At 40.9% G+C, this 21,215-nt stretch overlaps 1 protein-coding gene across 1 annotated transcript in view; it reads left to right on the top strand.

Moving 5' to 3' along the window:
* Positions 1–17,283: 17,283 nt before the first annotated feature.
* The window catches only part of LOC306888695 (protein piccolo-like), a gene marked incomplete at both ends in the record, with an annotated part of 60,383 nt that continues 56,451 nt past the window's right edge, over positions 17,284–21,215 (top strand). Inside the window, 2 exons of the mRNA XM_079447112.1 lie at positions 17,284–18,267; positions 20,023–21,120. Coding sequence (XP_079303238.1) covers positions 17,284–18,267; positions 20,023–21,120 — 2,082 coding nt within the window. The remainder of the gene's footprint in view (positions 18,268–20,022; positions 21,121–21,215) is intronic.

Raw genomic sequence — 21,215 nt, 5'->3', positions numbered from 1 at the left:
CAGGACCCTCAAAGCAAAAGGATCCTCACCAGCAGGGGAATGGCCAACCAGCCTCACAGGGGTCTCAGAGGCAAAGTGGACAGCAGACACAGGGTGTGGGAAGGGGAGGCCAAGGAGCTGGACGGGGTGGATCTCAACCACAAGGAGTTGGATGGGGAAGTTCTGTACAGCAAGGAGCTGGGAGAGGAGGTCCTCCACAACAGGGAGCAGGCAAGGGAGGATTGCAACAAGGAGCAGGTGGGGGTGGATCTCCTAAGCAGGGTTTTGGGAAGGGTGGACCTCAACAACAAGGCCAGAGTGGACCTGGGTCTCATCCAGAAGGTGCAGTTGGCTCAAGGCCTCCTTCAGCAGAGCGTCAGGTGAAAGGTGGACCTGGAGCTGGGGTGAAATCCCTCTGTCCAGTCTGTAAAAATACAGAACTCAATCTTAAGTCCAAGGATTCGCCCAACCATAACACCTGCACACAGTGTAAATCAGTGGTCTGCAACATGTGTGGGTTCAGTCCTCCAGATGCAACTGTGAGTGAAAATTCCTAACTCATTTAGTTGTATCTGTATTAGCATGATACATAAAGCAGTGGTATACAATATGCATGCCTCATTTTTTATTTTTTTTAATTATTAAAAAGGAAAAGAAACAAGATCTTATCTATATGCATTGCATAATAGACCTCTCTAGATTTACATGTCACTTTTCAAATGAAGGTCCGCCATTATGTGTTTCAATCCAGAGACCACTGTCTCTGAAGCATGTTTTATTGAACTGTGATGGTTTTAATTGCTTGACAAATATTTTATGTTTTTTACCCAAAAGCTCATATTTTTCACAATTATTTATCACCATTCACTAAAGAAGTAAATAGAGTTTTTCATCAATGCAACAATGAATAAGTAATCCTAATTCTTCAGAAGATATTTTTCACTGTATAAATTGTCTGTCTGTGCGGAACAATGCAAAACAACTGATTAATTTGAACTTTTTGTTAAGTTGAAAACTAGCAATTGTATAACAATATATTATACAAATATATTAACAAATCCTCTATCTACACAGGCTAAGGAGTGGCTTTGCCTCAATTGCCAGATGCAGAGAGCTCTGGGAGGGGCAGAGAACAGCGGAACTCCTATGCTAAAAGCCCAGCCTCAGCCCAAGGACTCCGTACCATCACAGAACCCTGCAAACAAAAACATTCCTCATAGTAAGCAGATGTCCCCATCTGCCAACCAGCCAACCAAACCAACAGAGGGTCAGAAACCATCAAGCCAGTCCAGTACAAGCCCAGCTCATCCTTCACAGCAAACGTCACAACAAAAACTTCCTCCACAACAGAGGACAAAAGGTGCTCCTCCTGCCAAAACTGAGACACCATCAAAGACTGAGCCCCCTAAAAAAGAAGAAGAGTCCTGTTTCTTCAGTTTCGGTTTTGGTGGCGCTCGATCCCGCTCTCCTTCTCCACAGCCTGTTGCCTCTTCTGTTTCTGGAAAGGTTCTAGGCTTTGGTTCTTCATTCCTTAGCTCAGCATCCAATTTGATTTCAGATGTCCAGGATGAGCCTTCCACAACCCCACCAACCTCTCGAAAAGGTTCCACCATTTCCCAAACCTCTGCCAAGACTTCCACACCCCCTTCCTCAAGAAAAGGCTCAGAGGCCACTAAGGGCTCCATCAGTGTTTCTAAATCACAGACACAGGAGGGAAAAATGCAACAGCAACAAAGTAAACCCCAAGATACTCAAAAAACAATGATAACAAAGGAATCCTCATCTGCTCAGGCCACTAAATTAGATCAAAGCCCAAAACTTCCTCCCAAAGCCTGTCCACTCTGCAAGGAAAGCCTGAGAAGAGATCCTCCCAACTACAGTACATGCACTGAATGCAAGGCCACCGTGTGTAATCAGTGCGGATTTAATCCTGTGCCTCATCAAACAGAGGTAAGAAACAGATGAATGCATTTTCTTGAAGAAGGTTCACATTATGGTTTGTGTAATGAACTGTGGGCAGAAAATGTCAAGAGCAATTTCAGAGGACATGTTCTCAGTGGTTCCAGTCATCCTGTTGTAAAAGATGGATGTATTTTCTAGTGTCTTTGGTTTGTGTGGCAGTCTTGTGGAAGGCAGACCGAAAATTGCTGTGAGAGAGACAAAATGTGCCATGATTCTTAATTACCTCAGACTACTCCCTGCCTAAACTTACAAAAATAAAGTGCTTGACTCAAAAGGCAAAAAAGAAAACATCAATGTGCAGTTTCCCACTGTTTCTTTCTTTTTTAGTGATTTCATTTTTAGATTTAATGATCTATCAGGGTCAAACATTGCAGTTAGTGGCTTGTCTTTTTTTCCTGCCAGCTTTCCATGCATTGTGTTGCCTTTAGTCACTTTCCAGACCCAGCAAAGCCATCAAGATAGTTCATTCATGGCAATCTTGTGGGATTTAGTGTTGTACTGTATGTTTTGATCTAAGGGGATTTATGATTTTACATTCACAACTGAAGTTGTTAGATCTACTGTTTCATTGTAACCATTATGTTTGTCATTGTTTTCAGGCATTCATGTTTGTTTGTTTTTTTATTTGAAGTCCTAGGGAATTCATGTCTTTTATTTTGAATATATCTTACCACTGTTGCTGGTTTCCCTTTTTTTATCACCTAATTTTGATTGTAAGTCAGTTTTCAAGTATAGATGGTCATTTTTTCATTTTCTTTCACTGTCATTGTGACTTGTCATATTTTGATTTGAAATACGCCACATTAAACTATGTACTAACAGATATATCACTGAAATAGATGTCCTGAAAAATATGTTTCTTCCCCATACCCCCCCCCCCCCCCCCCGCTTATTTGTTTTATGCTTTATTTTTTTGTAAAACCAATCAAAAAAATAGAAAGCACTCTCTGTAATTAGAATAATATGCTACAATGCCATTGCAAATTTAGCCAATATGTCTTTTGAGGGCAAGGCTTTGGAGAGAGATTTAGTGTGGCTGACGTCAGCAAAAGATTTGAAATCACTTTCATCATTTTTAATATTAAGTTTAGTTGGTTACTTTCTGGTAGTGCTGGCATCAATATTTTTCTTGAGGCCATAAACATACACTTTTTACAAATATCATACATTTGAAATTCTAGCATTAATGATGTTTGAGTTTGCAACTATAGATTTTCCAAAATACAGACTAACTTTTGTATCTTGGCAATCAGGTTTTATATTTAGGGACTGGTATAGTCAAGCAAAAACAAGTAATGTGTCATGTGCTTAGTCTTAGCAGTGAAGTTGCTGTAATAATGCATCTCCCCCAGATTGTAGAAGAGAATCCACCTCTATTGTCATCATCTGGAACTCCTGAGCATACCAATTTGGCCCATAAATGGCCATTTCTTCTTTTAAGATGTGTTGAGCACAAAAGACACTTGACTCTGTAATTAACCGTTCAGAGTTTATGTGTAGCCTGGCAAGGTGACTCCAAGGCTATTGGGTCACATGGGCCGGCTGTGTGACGAAAACTCGGCAGACAGAGGATCAGTGGGTAGTCCTCGGAGATAACATCTAAGACTTTTCCAAGAGAGTTCAAAAGCACAGAGATGAGGTGTAGATTACAGTGGCATCTGCTACTCGGTTGTGCTCCGTGTCAAGTGCTCAGTGTTGCTGAAATGAGATAATAGTGAAAAAATATGTCTCCGATATGGAGGTCACCTTCATTCATGGCCAAAACTGTGTGGTTAGTGTTTAATCATGAAATATTCAAACCTGTGAATTGCCTTTAGCCTAGAGAATTAGCAAATGCAACACATCTGTGTATATTTTTACTCCATGCTAAAATTATCTAAATGATTTAGTCCTTAGGCCTAAAAAAGAGTGCAGCTGGCTTTCTCCAGAGATTAAATTTGGGCTTCAGGATGAGCCGTGTACTTGACAATTGTGCAGGCAGCACAAAAAAAAAAAAGAAATTGAGATACAGAAGGGATTTAATTTAACCCTCACAGATCCATTGTAGCAAAATAGCAAAGAGCGAATAAAATATGTTTAAAACAGTTAATGCATATTTAACACCAGCTCAAACTCTGAAATGTATCATAAAAAATTTGACAGGAACATTTACAGATTTTTTACCCCAGCATGCCAAAGTAACACAGTGCTATCACTGCCCACTGACACCAATGTAAGCTGTTTTTGATCACATTTTAGAAGCAGTCTTTTTGTAATTTTTGTAAGTCAGTTGTGATTTTTTTTTTTTATGTGCACAGTATGTGTGTAATAAGAAATTAAAATAGGGCCATACACATTGGCCATAATTATTCATTAATTCATAATCATTCTGATTCTAATTAACAGCACCCTTTTATTCAATACTTTTCGAAACCTCCATTTGCCAGTTTAACAGCTCTAAATGTTCTCCTATAATGCCTGATGAGGTTAGAGAACACCTGACAAGAGATCAGAGACCATTCTTTCATCTAGAATCACTCCAAACCCTTTAGATTCCCAGTTCCATGTTGGTACTTCTTCTCTTCAGTTCACCTCACTCATTTTCTATAGGGTTCAGGTCAGAGCACTGGAATGGCCATAGCAGAAGCTTGGTTTTGTGCTCAGTGAGCCATTTTTATGCTGTTTTTGAGGTTTGTGTTTGGATTATTGTACGGTTGGAAGATCCAAACATGGCCCATTATAAGATTTCTAACAGAGTCAGTAAATTTGTCATTTTTTATCTGTTGGTATTTGATAGAATCCATGATGCCATGTGTCTAAACAAGATATCCAGGACCTCCAGCAGAAATATAGGCCCACAAAATAAAAAATACAGCAGTATATTTCATTGTACACATGGGGCACTTTTTATCCCTGTGTTCACCAAATCCATCTTGAGTGTTTGCTGCTAAAAAGCTAATTTTTTAGTTTCATCTGACCTTAGAAGCCAGTCCCATTTGAAATTCCAGTCATGTCTGATAACTGAATATGCTGGAGTTTTTTTTTTTTTGGATGAGCTAGGATCATTTTTCTTGAAACCCTCCCAAACAACATGTGGTGATGTAGGGAAAGGGAAGGGAAGTGGTGTGTGTGGCCAAGTATGGAAACCCATACTCGGAATTTGTGCTCTGCATTTAACCCATCCAAGTGTACACACAGTAGTGAACATACACCCGGAGCAGTGGGCAGCCATGTTCATAATCACCCGGGAGTGCTCAAAATTGTGAATATGAATGGGAGTTTACTTCAGAGATATTTTACTTATAAGAATTTCTAGGGGTGCCAATAATTGTGTCCAACGTGTATTTGAGAAAAACATTTATTTCATAATGATATTTCCCCCCATTTTAAATTCTTATTATCCAATGAAAGGTTAGATGTTTGTGATTTTTTAAAAATAAAAGTTCAAAAGGATTAACAATGCAGAATTTTCACAGCCTTTTTTGATCATATTTACCAAGGGTGCCGATATTTTTGGCCATGACTATATAAATTCACATCATTTTTGTGTGTGTGTGTGTTTGAAGTATTGAAATATTTATATTAATAATAAATATACACTTTCAGAGTACAGGACAACTTTCTGCTGTTTTATTGTAATCAGTCACACACGCACACACAATGTTTAAAATAATATAAATTAAAAAAAATATATTTTTTATAATTTGTTATTCATGTTGTAAAATAAATATGGAGAAATAATTATTTTTTGTAATGTTTTTGCAGGCAAAAGAGTGGCTTTGCTTAAACTGCCAGACACAGAGAGCGCTGAAAGGAATAGAGCCTCCGGGACAACCCACTATAAAGTCCCAAACACAGCCCAGCAAATCTCAAAAGATGGAATCTAAACATGGTCCTTTAGAGAAACAGTCCACGGCTCAGCCAACAAAGACTAGTCCTGCCAACCAACCTGCTTCTCAGAAAAAGGAAATGCATGAACAACTGACTAGTGCACCAGGAGCAAAGCAAGCTCTCTCTCCTAAGCCTTTACATCAACCGACAGCAAAAAATGCCCCCTCTCCTTCTGTGTCTAAAGCAGCACCACAGGCTGAGACAGAGCAAGAACAGTCAGGATTTTTCGGCTTTTCGGGCTTCGGTGGAGCCCGGTCACGATCGCCATCCCCTCAGCCTGCTGTTTCGGCCATGTCTGGTAAGGTCCTAGGATTTGGGTCGTCGTTCCTGAGCTCAGCATCTAATCTCATTTCATCAGCGGTTCAAGATGAGCCTTCTATGACACCACCAAATAACCCTCAAGCACCTTCGGTCTCTCAAACTTCCCTCAAGACTTCTACTCCACTGACGTCTCGCAAAGGGTCCGCATCATCGCAAGGGGCTGCATTATCAGCGTCTAATCAATCAGATGGTCAGAAAGAAGAGAAAAAGACAGAGCTAACTGCTGACCAAAAGAACAAAGCACCAATATCTCAAACTAAAAAAGCCGAACCCTCTTCACAGATGCCAAAAGCAGACAAAAGCCCTCAAACCTTGCCCAAATCCTGCCCACTTTGTAAGGTAGAAATCAAAAAGGACCTTGCCAACTACAACACTTGTACTGAGTGCAAAAACACTGTGTGCAATCTCTGTGGATTCAACCCAACACCGCATCAAACAGAGGTACTGTTATGTTGACTTTTAATACTTTTTACAAGTTTTGAATGATATACGTGAACATGTGTTAACAACTTTGTCTTACTTTTCAGTTGAAAGAATGGCTTTGTCTGAACTGTCAGACTCAAAGAGCTCTAAGAGGAATGGAGCCACCAGGACCTCCAAAGCTGGAGACCGCAGCGCAGCCTAACGAAATCACGAACACTCAACCAATGGCTTCGCCCTCAATTCATAAGAAAGGTGTTTCTGAATCAGGCAAGAAAATTGACCCTCCTCAGAAATTACAAGAACAACAAATCAAGGCTCCAAATGGTACTCTGCCCATCCAAAAAGCCCAGCAGCAAGAAAATGAAGCCAAATCTGAAGATCCTGCCGAGACAGCCAAGGAAGAAACTGGATTTTTGGGTTTTGTTGGTGCTAGGTCAAGGTCTCCATCTCCTCAGCCTGCTATGTCTGCTGTATCTGGGAAGGTTCTTGGCTTTGGTTCCTCCTTTCTCAGCTCAGCATCTAATTTAATATCCTCAGCTGTACAAGATGAGACATCTACAACACCACCAACCTCCCGCAAAGCTTCCACAGTTTCCCAGAGCTCAACACCACCCACGTCTCGGAAGAGCTCTGCTGTTCCACAGACCACAAACACAGGGGATACTAAACAACCTACTGCACAAAAACAAGAAAAAAAGATTTCTGAGTCACCTCAGCTATCCAGTAAATCTTCTGTGAAAGCAAAAACAGACCAAACATTGTCTGAAAAAATTTACAAAACTCCCCTGCCTCTTCCCAAAATCTGTCCACTTTGTAAGGCAGATATTACCAGTGATCCTCCTAATTTTAGCAACTGCACCGATTGCAAAAACATTGTGTGTAACCGTTGTGGATTTAACCCCATGCCTCATCAGAAAGAGGTAAGAGGAAGAGTTTATTTTATTCTACTGGACATAATTGATTTATTGAAGGAAAATAATGTTGATTTGTGGTTGTGATTTTGGTCATGCAGGTGAAGGAATGGCTTTGTTTAAATTGCCAGATAAAGAGAGCACCTGAACCTTCAAGTCTAAATCCCCATCTACAGACTAATGATGGCTCACAACAAGACAAAACATCTCCACATCAGCCTCCTCCAGGAGCCAGTATAACTGAGGACCAGTCAAAAACAGCACTTGAAAAACCCACTACTATGTCTACAGCACCAAATCTCCCGAAGGAAAAACCTGCACAGAAAGAAATTATAAAACCTCAACAGCCAAAAGTTAGTAGTGCCCCAGCCAAATCAGAAACCACAACACAATCAGATTCCTCCAAAGAAGATACAGGTTTCTTTGGCTTTGGTTTTGGTGGTGCTCGATCTCGATCACCTTCTCCTCAACCTGTTGTCTCGGAGAAGGTTCTAGGGTTTGGTTCCTCGTTCTTCAGCTCAGCATCTAATCTCATATCTTCGGTAGTTCAAGATGAGTCCTCCACAACACCGCCACCACCTCGTAAAGGTTCAACAGTTTTCCAGACCTCAGTAAAGTCTACAACGCCACCCGCCTCTCGTAAGAGTTCATCAGTTTCACAGACATCTCTCAAAACCACATCTGCTATGGCAGCAGCAGCTACATCCCGCAAGGGATCTACAGCATCCCAAGACTCAACAAAAATGCAGGCTGTGGAAAATAAGCCTCTTTCTCAAAAGCAGTTGGCAGACAAGAAGTCCATGCAATCTCAACCTTTCAAAGCACCAGCTACACCTCCATCAAAGCCTCAAGCAGCTGATATGTCCTCTCAGTCTCTGCCTAAAGAATGCCCACTTTGCAAAGTAGGACTCAAGAAAGATCCTCCTAACTTCAACACATGCACTGAATGCAAGAGCATTGTATGTAACCTCTGTGGGTTTAATCCCATGACTCATCAAACCGAGGTAAGATAATTCAGTATTTAGAAAATGAGCTGTGGGCTCTACAGCAGGGCTCTTCAACTCAGCTCCTGGAGGGCCGGTGTCCTGCAGAGTTTAGTTCCAACCCTAATAAAGCACACCTGATCAAGCAAATCAAAGTATTCAGGACTATTTAAAAAATATGAATGAATGATGCATTTATATAGCACTTTATTGTGTACAGCTGTACACCCAAAGTGCTTTACAATCATGGGGGGGGGGGGGGTCTCTCCTCAACCACCAACAGGTATGTTGGATAGGGGTTGGAAGTAAACTATGCAGATCACTGGCCCTCCGGGACTAGAGTTGACTAGCCCTGCTCTACATTATTTACCTTTAATATAAAATACTTTTGACAGTATTATAATTCCACAGCTAATTCAGCAATATTGCTGTGTAAGTTTTTGTATGATCAAACCTGCATCAATAATCTTATTTTAACCCAGAGTTTAAGAGTTTTGTGGAAACCATTTTGTCTGGGGTTTCTCAAACTCTCTTATTTGTTGGCAGGCAAAGGAGTGGCTTTGCTTAACCTGTCAGGTGCAGCGAGCATCAATGCCTTCCCATGCAGAGCCTCAAGATCAAGCTAGGAAAGTAGCCCCAGTGCCAAAGAAGAAGGAGCAAGATGTTCCAGAATCTGCGCAGAAGAAACAAAATGTGGTGGAAGCCACCAGAACTGATCAGAAAACAGCTGTAGTAGGGGGAAAGGAGCCCAATGATGTGACACCACAAGAGCTCAGTCAACCGAAGATATCACAGCAGGTGAAATCAGACAAACCTCATCAAGAGGAGTCTGGATTTTTTGGTTTTGGCTTCAGTGGGGCTCGATCCAGGTCTCCTTCACCTCAGCCTGCTGTTGCTGCTGTGTCTGGGAAAGTTTTAGGCTTTGGTTCCTCCTTCCTTAGCACAGCATCTAATCTGATATCATCAGCTGTTCAGGATGAACCTTCCACAACACCGCCAACCTCCCGCAAAGGTTCATCAGTTTCAGAAACAACACCTCCTCCTGACTCCCGTAAAGGCTCTACAGTATCTCAGTCATTGTTCAACAACAAAACAATGTCTCCTAGCTCACGAAAAGGTTCCGAAAACATGCAAGGTTCCCAGAAAGCTCAACCTAGTAAAGATACTAAACAATCAATTGGACAGAAACAAGAGGAGAAGACATCATCACTTCAACAGGCTAAGGAGCCATCAAATACAGTAAAAGAGGATAAATCAGTGACACCTATTTCCAAGCCTCTTCCCAAGGTCTGCCCACTTTGCAAGGTGGAGTTCAAGAAAGATCAATACAACAGCTGCACGGAATGCAAAAATATCGTATGTAACTTGTGTGGGTTCAACCCTATGCCCCATGAAAATGAGGTAAGAAAATATCACTGTTGTGTTGAACAGTTAGTTTTTTTAATTTTGTTTTGTTAAAGTCAGCATGAATGGAAATTGCAAACCACTTTAAGTTACACATTATTTCAGTAGGTCACTTTAGACAATCTATTAACTGTAAGTAACTTTCCAACTACATGTCAACTAACTCATTAGAGCATCAAGGGTTAGTAGAACGAGCTGATGTGTACTTGTGTCTGTTGGGTGTTCGGTGGTCATCAAAATACAGTGTTAGCAGATACAGCAGACAGACTACTAATACTCTAATAACTGGTAGTTGACGTAGTTGCAAAGTTAATTATAGTTAGTAGAATGTCTAAACTGGACTATCACAATAAAGAGTTACACAGATTAACAAATTGTGACATTTCTGAGTAAAACGTGTATCAAACAAGAAAAAAAAATGAACAAACAAGGAGAGACACCATCGGTTGTTGATTGGATTGTGAAAAGTAAGCATAGCATACCAGAATGGAGGCAGATCTTAAATGCTGTGTGGTCTTGCATATGCCTGCACAGTGAAGAGAGCATATCACAAGAAGAACAAATTAAGAAAAAAATGCATGAATGAACTGTTTACAATAAGACCAGTGAGTTGCATTAAGACAATAAATAGTGTCAATTTTAAGCTCATGGTGACTTTAATGCTGAGTTTAATGGAAAACTATCATGACGCAATTTGAGAACCAACAGGTTTATGTTGACAGGAGAGCTTACAATTTTCATATCTTCTTTAATCTAATTGATTTGATTTGGCTTGGAACATAGCAAGTTAATAGCAGTGTGGTTAATCCACTTAAGTCTGGGATGCTGTATAATGTAAATTTGATTAACAAAACTATTAATTCAATAAAACTTTACAAAACTACAGGTGACGTGGCTTTGTTTGGCATGTCAGATGAAGAAAGCACCAGAACTTCATCCTGCACAGCTTCAGTCACACACTAAGGAAGTTTCACCACTTAAAATGGAAACTCCCACTCCAGATGCTTCACAGAAGAAGCCACATCTTCCAGCAGATGCGGTTCAAAAGGATAAGAAACCAGACAATAAGCAAACATTAGCAGAAACTGAACAACCCACCCAAAGAGAAATGAAACAACATTATATTGCAGAAGTTCCAAAGTCAGAATCTCAAAAAGCTGATCCACAACCAGACAAACCTGGTTTCTTTGGCTTCAGTTTTGGAGGAGCTAGATCTCGATCACCTTCTCCTCAGCCTGCTGTCTCTGCTGTCTCAGAGAAGGTTCTAGGGTTTAGTTCTTCATTCTTAAACTCAGCATCTAATCTAATCTCAACAGCTGTTCAAGATGAGTCCTCTACAACACCGTCTAGTTCTCGCAAGGCTTCAACAACTTCTCAAATGTCTGATATGACGCCAACAACCTCTCGTAAAGGTTTCACAGTTTCACAAATCTCCAGTAAAGTTAATACCACTCCACCTTCCTCTCGTAAGGGTTCTACAGTTTCACAAACATCTGTTAAAACAACTCCTTCAACCTCACAGAATGAGTCTGAAGCTGCAGTAAACTCTAAAAGCATTGAAAATACAGATGGGGCAAAACCTAAAGTTGCAGAAAAAGGAGAAGAAACCACTAAAGGAGCTACCCCACAGCAGCAAGAACAAGGAAAGTCCCAAGATGGACATGTCCCTGTCTCCTCTGAAATCCCTGAAGAGTCTAGAGGTAGATCTCAGTCTCCTTTACTTCCACCTGTAGCATCCGCTGTCTCTGGGAAGGTTTTGGGATTTGGTTCCTCCCTCTTTAGTTCAGCAAGTAATCTGATCTCATCAGCTCTAGAAGAGCCTTCTACAACACCACCCACTTCTCGCAAAGGATCCACATCTTCCCAACTATCTGCTAAGACTACAACCCCACCCTCTTCTCGTAAAGGCTCATCAGTTTCCCAGACTTCAGATAAGATTACCACTCCACCTTCCTCACGAAAGCGTTCTGGAGTTTCTCAGACATCTCCTAAGACCAGTACACCTTCTGCTTCCTCAAAAGGATCTGATGTCTCTCCTAAACTGCTTCTTTCAGATGATAAAAAAGTACATCCTGAAAATATACAAGAACAGATAAAAAAAGATGATAAGAAATCCATGGTCAGTCAGGCACAGCCAACAATTGTATCAGTTACAAAAAATAGAGATCTACCAGAAACAAGGACAGAGCTCACTAAATCATTTCCCAAAGCCTGTCCTCTCTGTAAAGTCGATTTGCAGAAGGAGCCTCCCAATTACAATACCTGTACTGAGTGCAAAAACACTGTGTGCAATCTATGTGGCTTTAACCCCATGCCCCATGAGACAGAGGTAAGCAGCCTTTTTTACCTAGAACATAAAACACCTTATACTCATTATTATAATTATCATTTAATTAGTACTGTGGTGGGTTCTGGGTATATGACATTATGGGCACCAACATTTATGACTTTAGACTTTTTAAGCATGAAAAAAATACATTAAAATTATTTTAAAAAATAATTATATTTCAAATATGTTTCTTGTAGTACTCTGTGTGCTCAATTTTAAACTGATAATTGGAATGCCGTTTCAGAAAAAGGAGTGGCTATGTCTGAACTGCCAGAAGCAAAGAACTCAAGCTGAGACTGACAAAGTACCTCCACCAGTATCACTACTAAAGAAAGCAATACCAACTCCTGTTCCTCCCCAGAAGAAGCTACTTGATTCCACAGATGCTACTGAAAAAGAAAAGACTGCACTACCTGCAGGTGCAACACCAGGGTCTAGGAAGGCTAGTGCAGTTCCACCAACACAGAATCCACACCAGCAGCAGGACATCAAAAATCCAGTACAGCCAACACAGAAGGATGTTACTGCATCCACAAAATCTACTGCCTCACCAAAGGCTGCATCCATAAAAGAAGAGAGTGGCTTGTTTGCTTTTGGACGCTCTAGATCACCTTCTCCCCAACCTGCTGCTTCCAGTGTTTCTGGGAAGGTCTTTGGATTTGGTTCTTCCCTGTTGAGTTCAGCTTCTAATCTTATCTCCACCACTGTACAAGATGAATCCTCCACCACACTCCTTGCAACTCAGCAGCAGGTTTCATCAGCTTCACATACTCCTGTGATGACTACATTAACACCAGCTACTTTTCGGAAGGGATCAGCAGATGTGTCACAAAAACCTATTGAAAATCAGCAGAAAGACAAGAAACCTGAAGAGAAAATTACAGAAGTTCAGGGTAAAGCTGTAAAAGAGGGTGACCACACGTCAGAGCCTCCAAAGGCTTGCCCACTTTGTAAGGCAGAAATAATGAGGAATCCACCAAATTATAGCACATGTACTACTTGCAAGAGCACTGTGTGTAATCTCTGTGGATTCAACCCAATACCACATCAAACTGAGGTGAGAAAATAATTATATATTCAAATTTTTTTTTCTCAGTCACAATTATAGAAAATATACTGTATTTCAGCAAGGTAATTTATTTATTATGAATGACCAGTCTATAATATCTCAAAATGAAACAATAGTGGTCTTAATTTCTCATAATTATATGGTTACCTTTTTCATCATCCTACAGGTGAAGGAATGGCTGTGTTTGAACTGCCAGATGCAGAGAGCTCCCGAACCTACAGTTGTGAAACCAGGAACTCAGACTACTAAATTACCTCCACCTGCATCACCAAAAAAACAAGACACTGGGGGTGTTGCAGCAGAGGATAAGAAACAAGAAGGCAAACCCAATCTGGCAGATTCCAAAGAAACTACATCAGAGGCCCAAATGAAGAAAAATGTCTTACCTGCCAAATCTGATCAACCTCCTAAATCTGATCCTGCTAAACAGGATTCAGATTTTTTTGGCTTTGGATTTGGTGGTGCTCGTTCAAGGTCACCATCTCCTCAGCCCACTGTGTCTGCTGTCTCTGGGAAGGTTCTAGGCTTTGGTTCCTCCTTCCTTAGCTCAGCATCCAATCTGATCTCCTCGGCTGTCCAGGATGAACCTTATAAAACTCCACAAACTTCTCGCAAAGGGTCAACAGTTTCCCAGACTTCGAATAAGACAACACCAACACCTCCCACTTCTCGGAAAGGATCAGTAGCTCCACAAGACACTAAACAAAATCTTACTGCAGCAAAATCAAATCCAACCCAAGAACAAAAAAAGCCACCTGATGCTCAATCATCCAAACCTCTACAAGATCAATTGAAGGAGGAGCATACAAAAACTTGCCCACTTTGTAAAGAGACCCTTAAGAAGGACCCACAAAACTATAGCTCTTGCACTTCTTGCAAAAGCATTGTTTGCAATCTCTGTGGATTCAATCCCAATCCACATCAAACTGAAGTAAGTCTGTGTTTTACACTTATTATATCTCATAATAAAGAGTCTCGTTTTGCTACCCCGAAATGATTCTGTACAGATTTTGTAATTTAAATAATAGAGATAAGGTTAAAATTATGGGTAAATGATTTTGTATGGTCATAGGTGGTAATCTTTCTTATTATCTACAGGTGAAGGAGTGGCTGTGTTTGACCTGCCAAATGCAGAGAACTTCAGGTCCTCCCCCAGCTCAGCCACAGTCTAACAATGTACTTCCACCAGCATCTCCACAAAAGGAAAAGACTCCAGAGAAGAAGCCAAGTGTTACAGCTGAGCAGGAAAAGAAACCTCCTATAGAGACAAAAACACCAACAACACCAAATACTCAAATATCTAAAGGTGATACTTCTCCTTCCAAGTCTGCTCCAGTACCTAAAGGTGAACAGATTAAAGAAGAGTCGAGTTTCTTTGGTCTTGGTTTCGGTGGTGCTCGATCTCGGTCTCCCTCTCCTCAGACTGCTGTCTCTGATAAGGTTTTTGGTTTTGGATCCTCCATCCTCAGCTCAGCATCTAACCTGATCTCTACGGCTGTTCAGGATGAATCCTCCACCAAAACTCCACCAACATCTCGCAAGGGATCTACAGTTTCCCAGACTTTAAGTAAGACCATACCAACACCACCAACTTCTCGAAAAGAATCAGTTGCTCCTCAGGATGCTAAACAAAAACCACCTGAAGGGGAATCAAAGCCAGTTGTTACAACATTGCTAGAACCAAAGCCAGTGCAGAAAACCACAGATCGTAATCTGGCCAAACCTCCACATGCTCCAGAGGAGCTTCCAAAAACCTGTCCACTTTGCAAAGAAACTCTGAAGAAGGACCCACAGAGCTACAGCTCTTGTAGTTCTTGCCAGAAAATTGTCTGTAATCTCTGTGGATTCATTCCCAATCCCCATCAAACTGAGGTACCAAATGTCAATGTCTTTAACATTAATATATGTAAAGGCTCTATTGAAAATGTAAAAAATGAATTATTTTGTGTAGATTTTGACTTTTAATGGTTTCATTAACTTTTGTTTAAAAATCAACAGGTGAAGGAATGGCTATGCTTGATCTGCCAGGTACAGAGAACCTCAGGACCTCCCCTTGCTCAGCCACAACCACAATCCAACAAAGTACCACCAGCATCTCCAGAAAAGAAAGTGGCTCAAAATCCAATTTCCCCAGAAAAGAAGCAGAGTGTTCCTCCTGAGCAGGGCAAGAAACTTCCAGCAGAAACTAAAAAACCTACAATTACTCCAACTCCAAATGCTCAAATGTCTAAAGGTGAAGCTTCTCCTTCCAAACCTGCTCCATCATCTAAAGCTGATTTTGGTTTTGGAGGTGCTCGATCCCGGTCACCTTCTCCTCAATCTGCTGTCTCTGATAAAGTTATGGGTTTTGGGTCGTCCTTCCTTAGCTCAGCATCTAATCTGATATCCTCAGCTGTTCAGGATGAGTCATCCACCAAAACTCCACCAAACTCCACTAAACTCCACTCTCGTAAGGGATCTACTGTGTCCCAAAGTTCTGTTAAGACGACTCCAACACCACCTACCTCTCAAAAAGGTTCCGAAGCTTCACAAGCCACACAAAAAATTAAACCAGCAGAAGAAGCCAAACGTATTACTGCACAGAAATTGGATGAAAAGGAAAAAGAGGGAAATAAACCACAGGGTGAGGTGACCAAAGAACCACCCGCTGATGTGAAAATTAACAGACCAGTTTCGGAACTTCCAAAAGCCTGTCCACTCTGTAAAGTGGACATAAACAGGGATACACCAAATTACAACACTTGCACTGAATGCAAGGACACAGTGTGCAATCTTTGTGGATTTAATCCCATGCCACATCAAACTGAGGCAAGAGTACTTCATTTATTTCTTTGTATCTCTGTGAGTTGCACATGCATCAGTTATTGCATTAATTCAGTGTCAAATCAGTGCAATTTCAAGAATATATTTTATTATTTTAATTCTAATTCCAATTATTATCCTACAGGTTAAGGAATGGCTGTGTTTGAACTGCCAGGTGAAGAAAGCTCAAGTGTCTCCCTCTGCTCAACCACAGCCACAGGTTAGCAAAGCATCTCCACCAACAATGCCAGAAAACAAGGAGGCTCTCATACATACTCAAATTCCAGTATCTCCAAAAAATAAACCAGATGTTATTGGGAAGATAAGCACATCAGTTGCTAAAGTGAATCAAGAGAACAAACCTACACAAGCTACAACACAACCAACTGAAATACCAAAACGTGATCCTTCTCCTGCAAAATTGATTGCACAACAGCAACCAGAACCTTCTAAAGCTGAATCAGGTTTCTTTAGCTTTGGTTTTGGTGGTGCTCGATCTGGATCCCCTCAGCCTTCAGTGACTGCTGTCTCAGGGAAGGTTCTAGGAATTGGATCCTCCTTTTTGAACTCTGCATCTAATCTAATCTCCTCAGCTGTTCAAGATGAGTCCTCCACACCGCCAATAACTTCTCGTAAGGCCTCCACAGCTTCTGAAATGTCTGCAAAGACTACAACACCACCAACATCTCGTAAGGCATCTGTGGTTTCCCAAACTTCAATTAAGACTACACCAACACCACCTGCTTCTCGGAAAGGATCTGTTACTTCACAAAAAGTTCCACCTACTGGTGACACAAAAGCTCCTATAACTGACAAACCAAAGGAGGAGGACACAGATGAGAAGCAGGTGCAAAAGCCTTCAGCAGTACCTGAAGCTTCAATAGTAGCAGTGGCAGCTCCTAAAGCTGAAACCAGAGTATGTCCTCTTTGCAAAGTGGATCTTAATGTGGGTTCAAAGGACACCCCTAACTACAATACCTGCACAGAGTGCAAGAACATCGTTTGTAACCTCTGTGGATTCAACCCAACACCCCATCAAACAGAGGTAAGGGAATGCTACTATTTTGTTATAACTGTTGCTAGCATTAGTGGTCTCTACGCAAAATCAATCTCATGTCAATGTTGCATCAATATCACAGAAGAAAGAATTCCAGAATTCCTTTTAATCTTTCTTTACAGGTTGATGAATGGCTTTGTTTGAACTGCCAAACACAGCGAGCATTAAATGGAATGGAACCACAAGGACCTCCAAAAATAAAGACCCATGAACAACCTGAAAATGTCTCAATTTCAGCACCGCCTCCAAAAACAAAAAGTATTACACCAGGGGCACCATCATTAGTGTCAACCGAGGTTCCTGATGTTGCTGAAACCCAGAAGAAAGAGATTCAAGCTGTGGCCATCCCTGATAAAACTAAGATTCCTGTTTCAGTGGATGTCCAAAAGAAAGAATCATTCTCAGCTTCACCAAAACCACCAGAGACTAACATAATGGCACAACCTGCATCCTTTCAGAAGAAAGAAACATCAGATTCAAAGAGAGCCAAAGAAACTGACACACTCTTAAAGGAGTCTGACAAGTCTCCAGAAAAATCTGCTCCACCTCCACAGGCAGAGCCACCAAAACAGGAATCCAGTTTCTTTGGTTTTGGATTTAGTGGTCCTAAGGCACAAATTGCTTCCTCTAAGCCATCTGAGTCAACCACAGGGAAACTCTTTGGCTTTGGTGGCTTGACAGAAACAGCTAGATCACCATCACCATCACCACAGTCTGTTTCTGCTGTGTCTGGGAAAGTTCTGGGCTTTGGATCCTCTATATTTAGCTCAGCATCTAATTTAATCAGCTCAGCTGTGCAGGATGAACCTTCCACAACACCTCCAACTTCTCGAAAGGCATCCATAGTTTCCCAGACCTCTGCTAAGGCTACTCCTCCCACATCTCGCAAAGGATCTGCAGTGGCACAAGCCTCTAGTAAGATAGGAGACAAACCACATGCAGGACAAGATGCAGAGAAAAAAGCAGATATCAACCAAGTCACAGCACACAAACCACCTCAGAAACCTGCTCCTGTAGAAGGCAAGACCAATTGTCCATTATGCAAAGTGGAACTCAATATTGGTTCCAAGGATGCCAAGAATTTTAACACATGCACGGAATGCAAGACAACAGTATGCAGCCAATGTGGATTTAATCCAGTGCCTCATCAAACAGAGGTAAGACATTTAACTTCTACTTTTAACACTTTTATGACCCATGTATTGTTCTTGTTGTCTTTTATTCCATTATATTGTAGATACAGTATTTACGTACAGTAACCCAGTATAACTTGCATTGTCATCATATTACAGAACATAACAATGTCACTGGCATTCTGGAAAAAAAACAAATTAAAATGTAACTAGTTTTTGAATTTGTTTAGACATTCCAAAAAAAGTTAAATTAAAAAACAGGACATTTCACCGTGCATTTTTAGTCTTCTATCATTAAGATCTAATTTCAGTTATAGTTTTATGTCTATGTTTACTTTGAATGCTGCTAAGTACAGTGTATCTTTGACTTTTTGTCCGCTAATTGCCTATTTGCTTTATTTTGTTTTGAAAAACAATATTTAAGAGGGGCCATCTGTAGTCATGATGTCAGTGTGGCAAGCCATTGAAATTCCCAAGACATATTATGTAGCAGTGTTACTTGAGGCAGTTATTTTGTGTAATAAAGGAGTATACAACTAAGTTCAACAACAGTTCAACTTTGACCCTCACCATCTTTTTTTAGGCATTTCACTTACATATATGTGAAGTAAGGATTAAAAAAATTGTCAGAGAGCCAATGTTAATGATGTGAATAAGTGTTCATTTATGTTACATTAAAAGGACAGTTCACCAAAAAATGAAAATTAGCCAAAGATTTACTCACCTTCAGGGCATCCTAGGCATGTCTGACATTCCTCTTTCAGACGAACACATTCGGAGTTATATTCCACATTGTCCTGTCTGTTCCAATATATATAATTGCAGTGAATGGTGCCCCTTTTTCTGAATCCGAAAAAAAAAGTATGCATCCATCATAAAACAACTCCACATGACTCCGGGGTGTTAATAAAGGCCTTCTAAAGCGAAACGATGCATTAGTTTAAGAAAAATTTTGATTCTTAAAACTTTATTAACTGTTGTGCAGCTTCCAGTCTCTCAAGCAGGCGGATTCACGACAAGGCGGTCGAGCATATGACGTAGGCGTAACGAAAGGCGAACCTAAGATCCGGAAAGAAGACTGCGTGTATTCTCGCAAGAACCAAGTTGTGTGTACAGCACAGGGAAACCATGTGTACAAGTAAATTGTATCTGTTTTGATTAAAATGGTGCATTCGTGTCAATACCCGAGATGTTTATTTAAGTTTGTGACAGGTGGGTTTTTTTGCATTCTCCTCTGTGCATGCGCGTTCGTATCTCTCTCCCCGGATCTTACGTTCACCTTTCATTACGCCTACGTCATACGCTCAACTGTCTTGTCGCGAACACGCCTGCTTGAGAGACTTGAAGCTGCACATAACAGTTTATAAAGTTTTAAGAATCAAAATGTTTCTTAAACTAAGGCATTGTTTCGCTTCAGAAGGCCTTTGTTAACACCCCGGAGCCATGTGGAGTAGTTTTATGATGGATGCATACTTTTTTTTCCGGATTCAGAAACAGGGGCACCATTCAATGCAATTGTACAGATTGAAACAGACAGGACAATGTGGAATATAACTCTGAATTTGTTCGTCTGAAAGAGGAATCTCAGACACGCCTAGGATGCCCTGAAGGTGAGTAAATCTTTGGCTAATTTTCATTTTTTGGTGAACTATCCCTTTAATGTATGTTGAAGCAGCATTTTTTGTAGTTATTAGGTTTTCTACATATAAACCTACTGCAAGCCATTAGAATAGAGGATGAAATATCGTATTACCAGTGATTGTCTTATAATTATTGCAGGTTGAGGAATGGCTCTGCCTGAATTGCCAGGTACAGCGGGCACAGGCAGGGATGAAAACATCTGAAAGTCCCACAGTGAAACCTCAGTCAGTTCCCTTAGTGAAAGACAACCAAACTCCATCCAAAGTTGACAAGGTATCTACAGCTCCAGTTGAGTCTAAACCTGATGAGAAGCCTGCTGCAGCAGAAAAGAAAGCTGCCCCTGCTCAAGAAATAAAGAAAGAAATCTCAGTTCCAAACCCTCAACAAAAGGCAGGTACTGATACTAAGGCAACGGATACAGTCACCCCAAGAAAAGAGCCTCCTAAGCAAGTTTATACTCAATCAGATCCTGAGAAAACACAACAACAGCCACCCAAAGATACAGCCACTCCTGTAAAATCTGCTCAACCTGCCGAGGTTGGACCCCCAAAACAGGAATCAAATTTCTTTGGTTTTGGATTAGGTGGTCCTAAAATACAGCCTTCTTCTTCTAAACCATCTGAGTCAACTACAGGAAAGTTCTTTGGTGGATTTGGTGGACTGAAAGAATCGGCTAGATCTCGGTCACCCTCACCACAGTCAGTTTCTGCTGTCTCCGGGAAAGTTCTGGGCTTTGGATCCTCATTATTTAGTTCGGCGTCTAATCTGATCTCCTCAACCGTTCAAGATGAGCCATCCACAACACCTCCAACTTCACGAAAAGGCTCCACTGTTTCTACTGAGTCTGGTAAATCTACCACAGCTCCATCTTCCCGCAAAGGCTCAGTGGCCTCTGCTAAGGCTACACCGCCAACATCTTGCAAAGGATCTGTTGCAACAGAACCCAACAAGGTACTTCCTGAAAAAGAGAACAAACCACCTGTTGAAAAGAAACCAGAGCAGCTCAATGAGGCCAAAGTATCAAGGATACCTACTTCAGAAAAGGATAAACCTGAAACTGGACAGGATAAATTAGTAAAAGATCCTGAATGTGCACCTCAACCATCCACCTGCCCACTCTGCAAAGTGGATCTTAACATGGGCTCGAAGGAACCTCCTAATTACAACACTTGCACTGAATGTAAAAGCGTTGTATGTCATCTCTGTGGATTTAACCCCATGCCTCACCTTGCTGAGGTGAGTCATTTACTATTTTGTTGTCTTAAGTCTTTGTTTCTGGTCTGGTTTTAATATGTGTCTTTAGTAAATAGATAATAAAAGCATTGATTGTT

Source organism: Barbus barbus (assembly GCF_936440315.1).
Source record: "Barbus barbus genome assembly, chromosome: 22".
Classification (NCBI taxonomy): domain Eukaryota; kingdom Metazoa; phylum Chordata; class Actinopteri; order Cypriniformes; family Cyprinidae; genus Barbus; species Barbus barbus.
The sequence above is the reverse complement of the archived record's forward strand: the minus strand, read 5'-3'. Positions and strand labels throughout refer to the sequence as shown.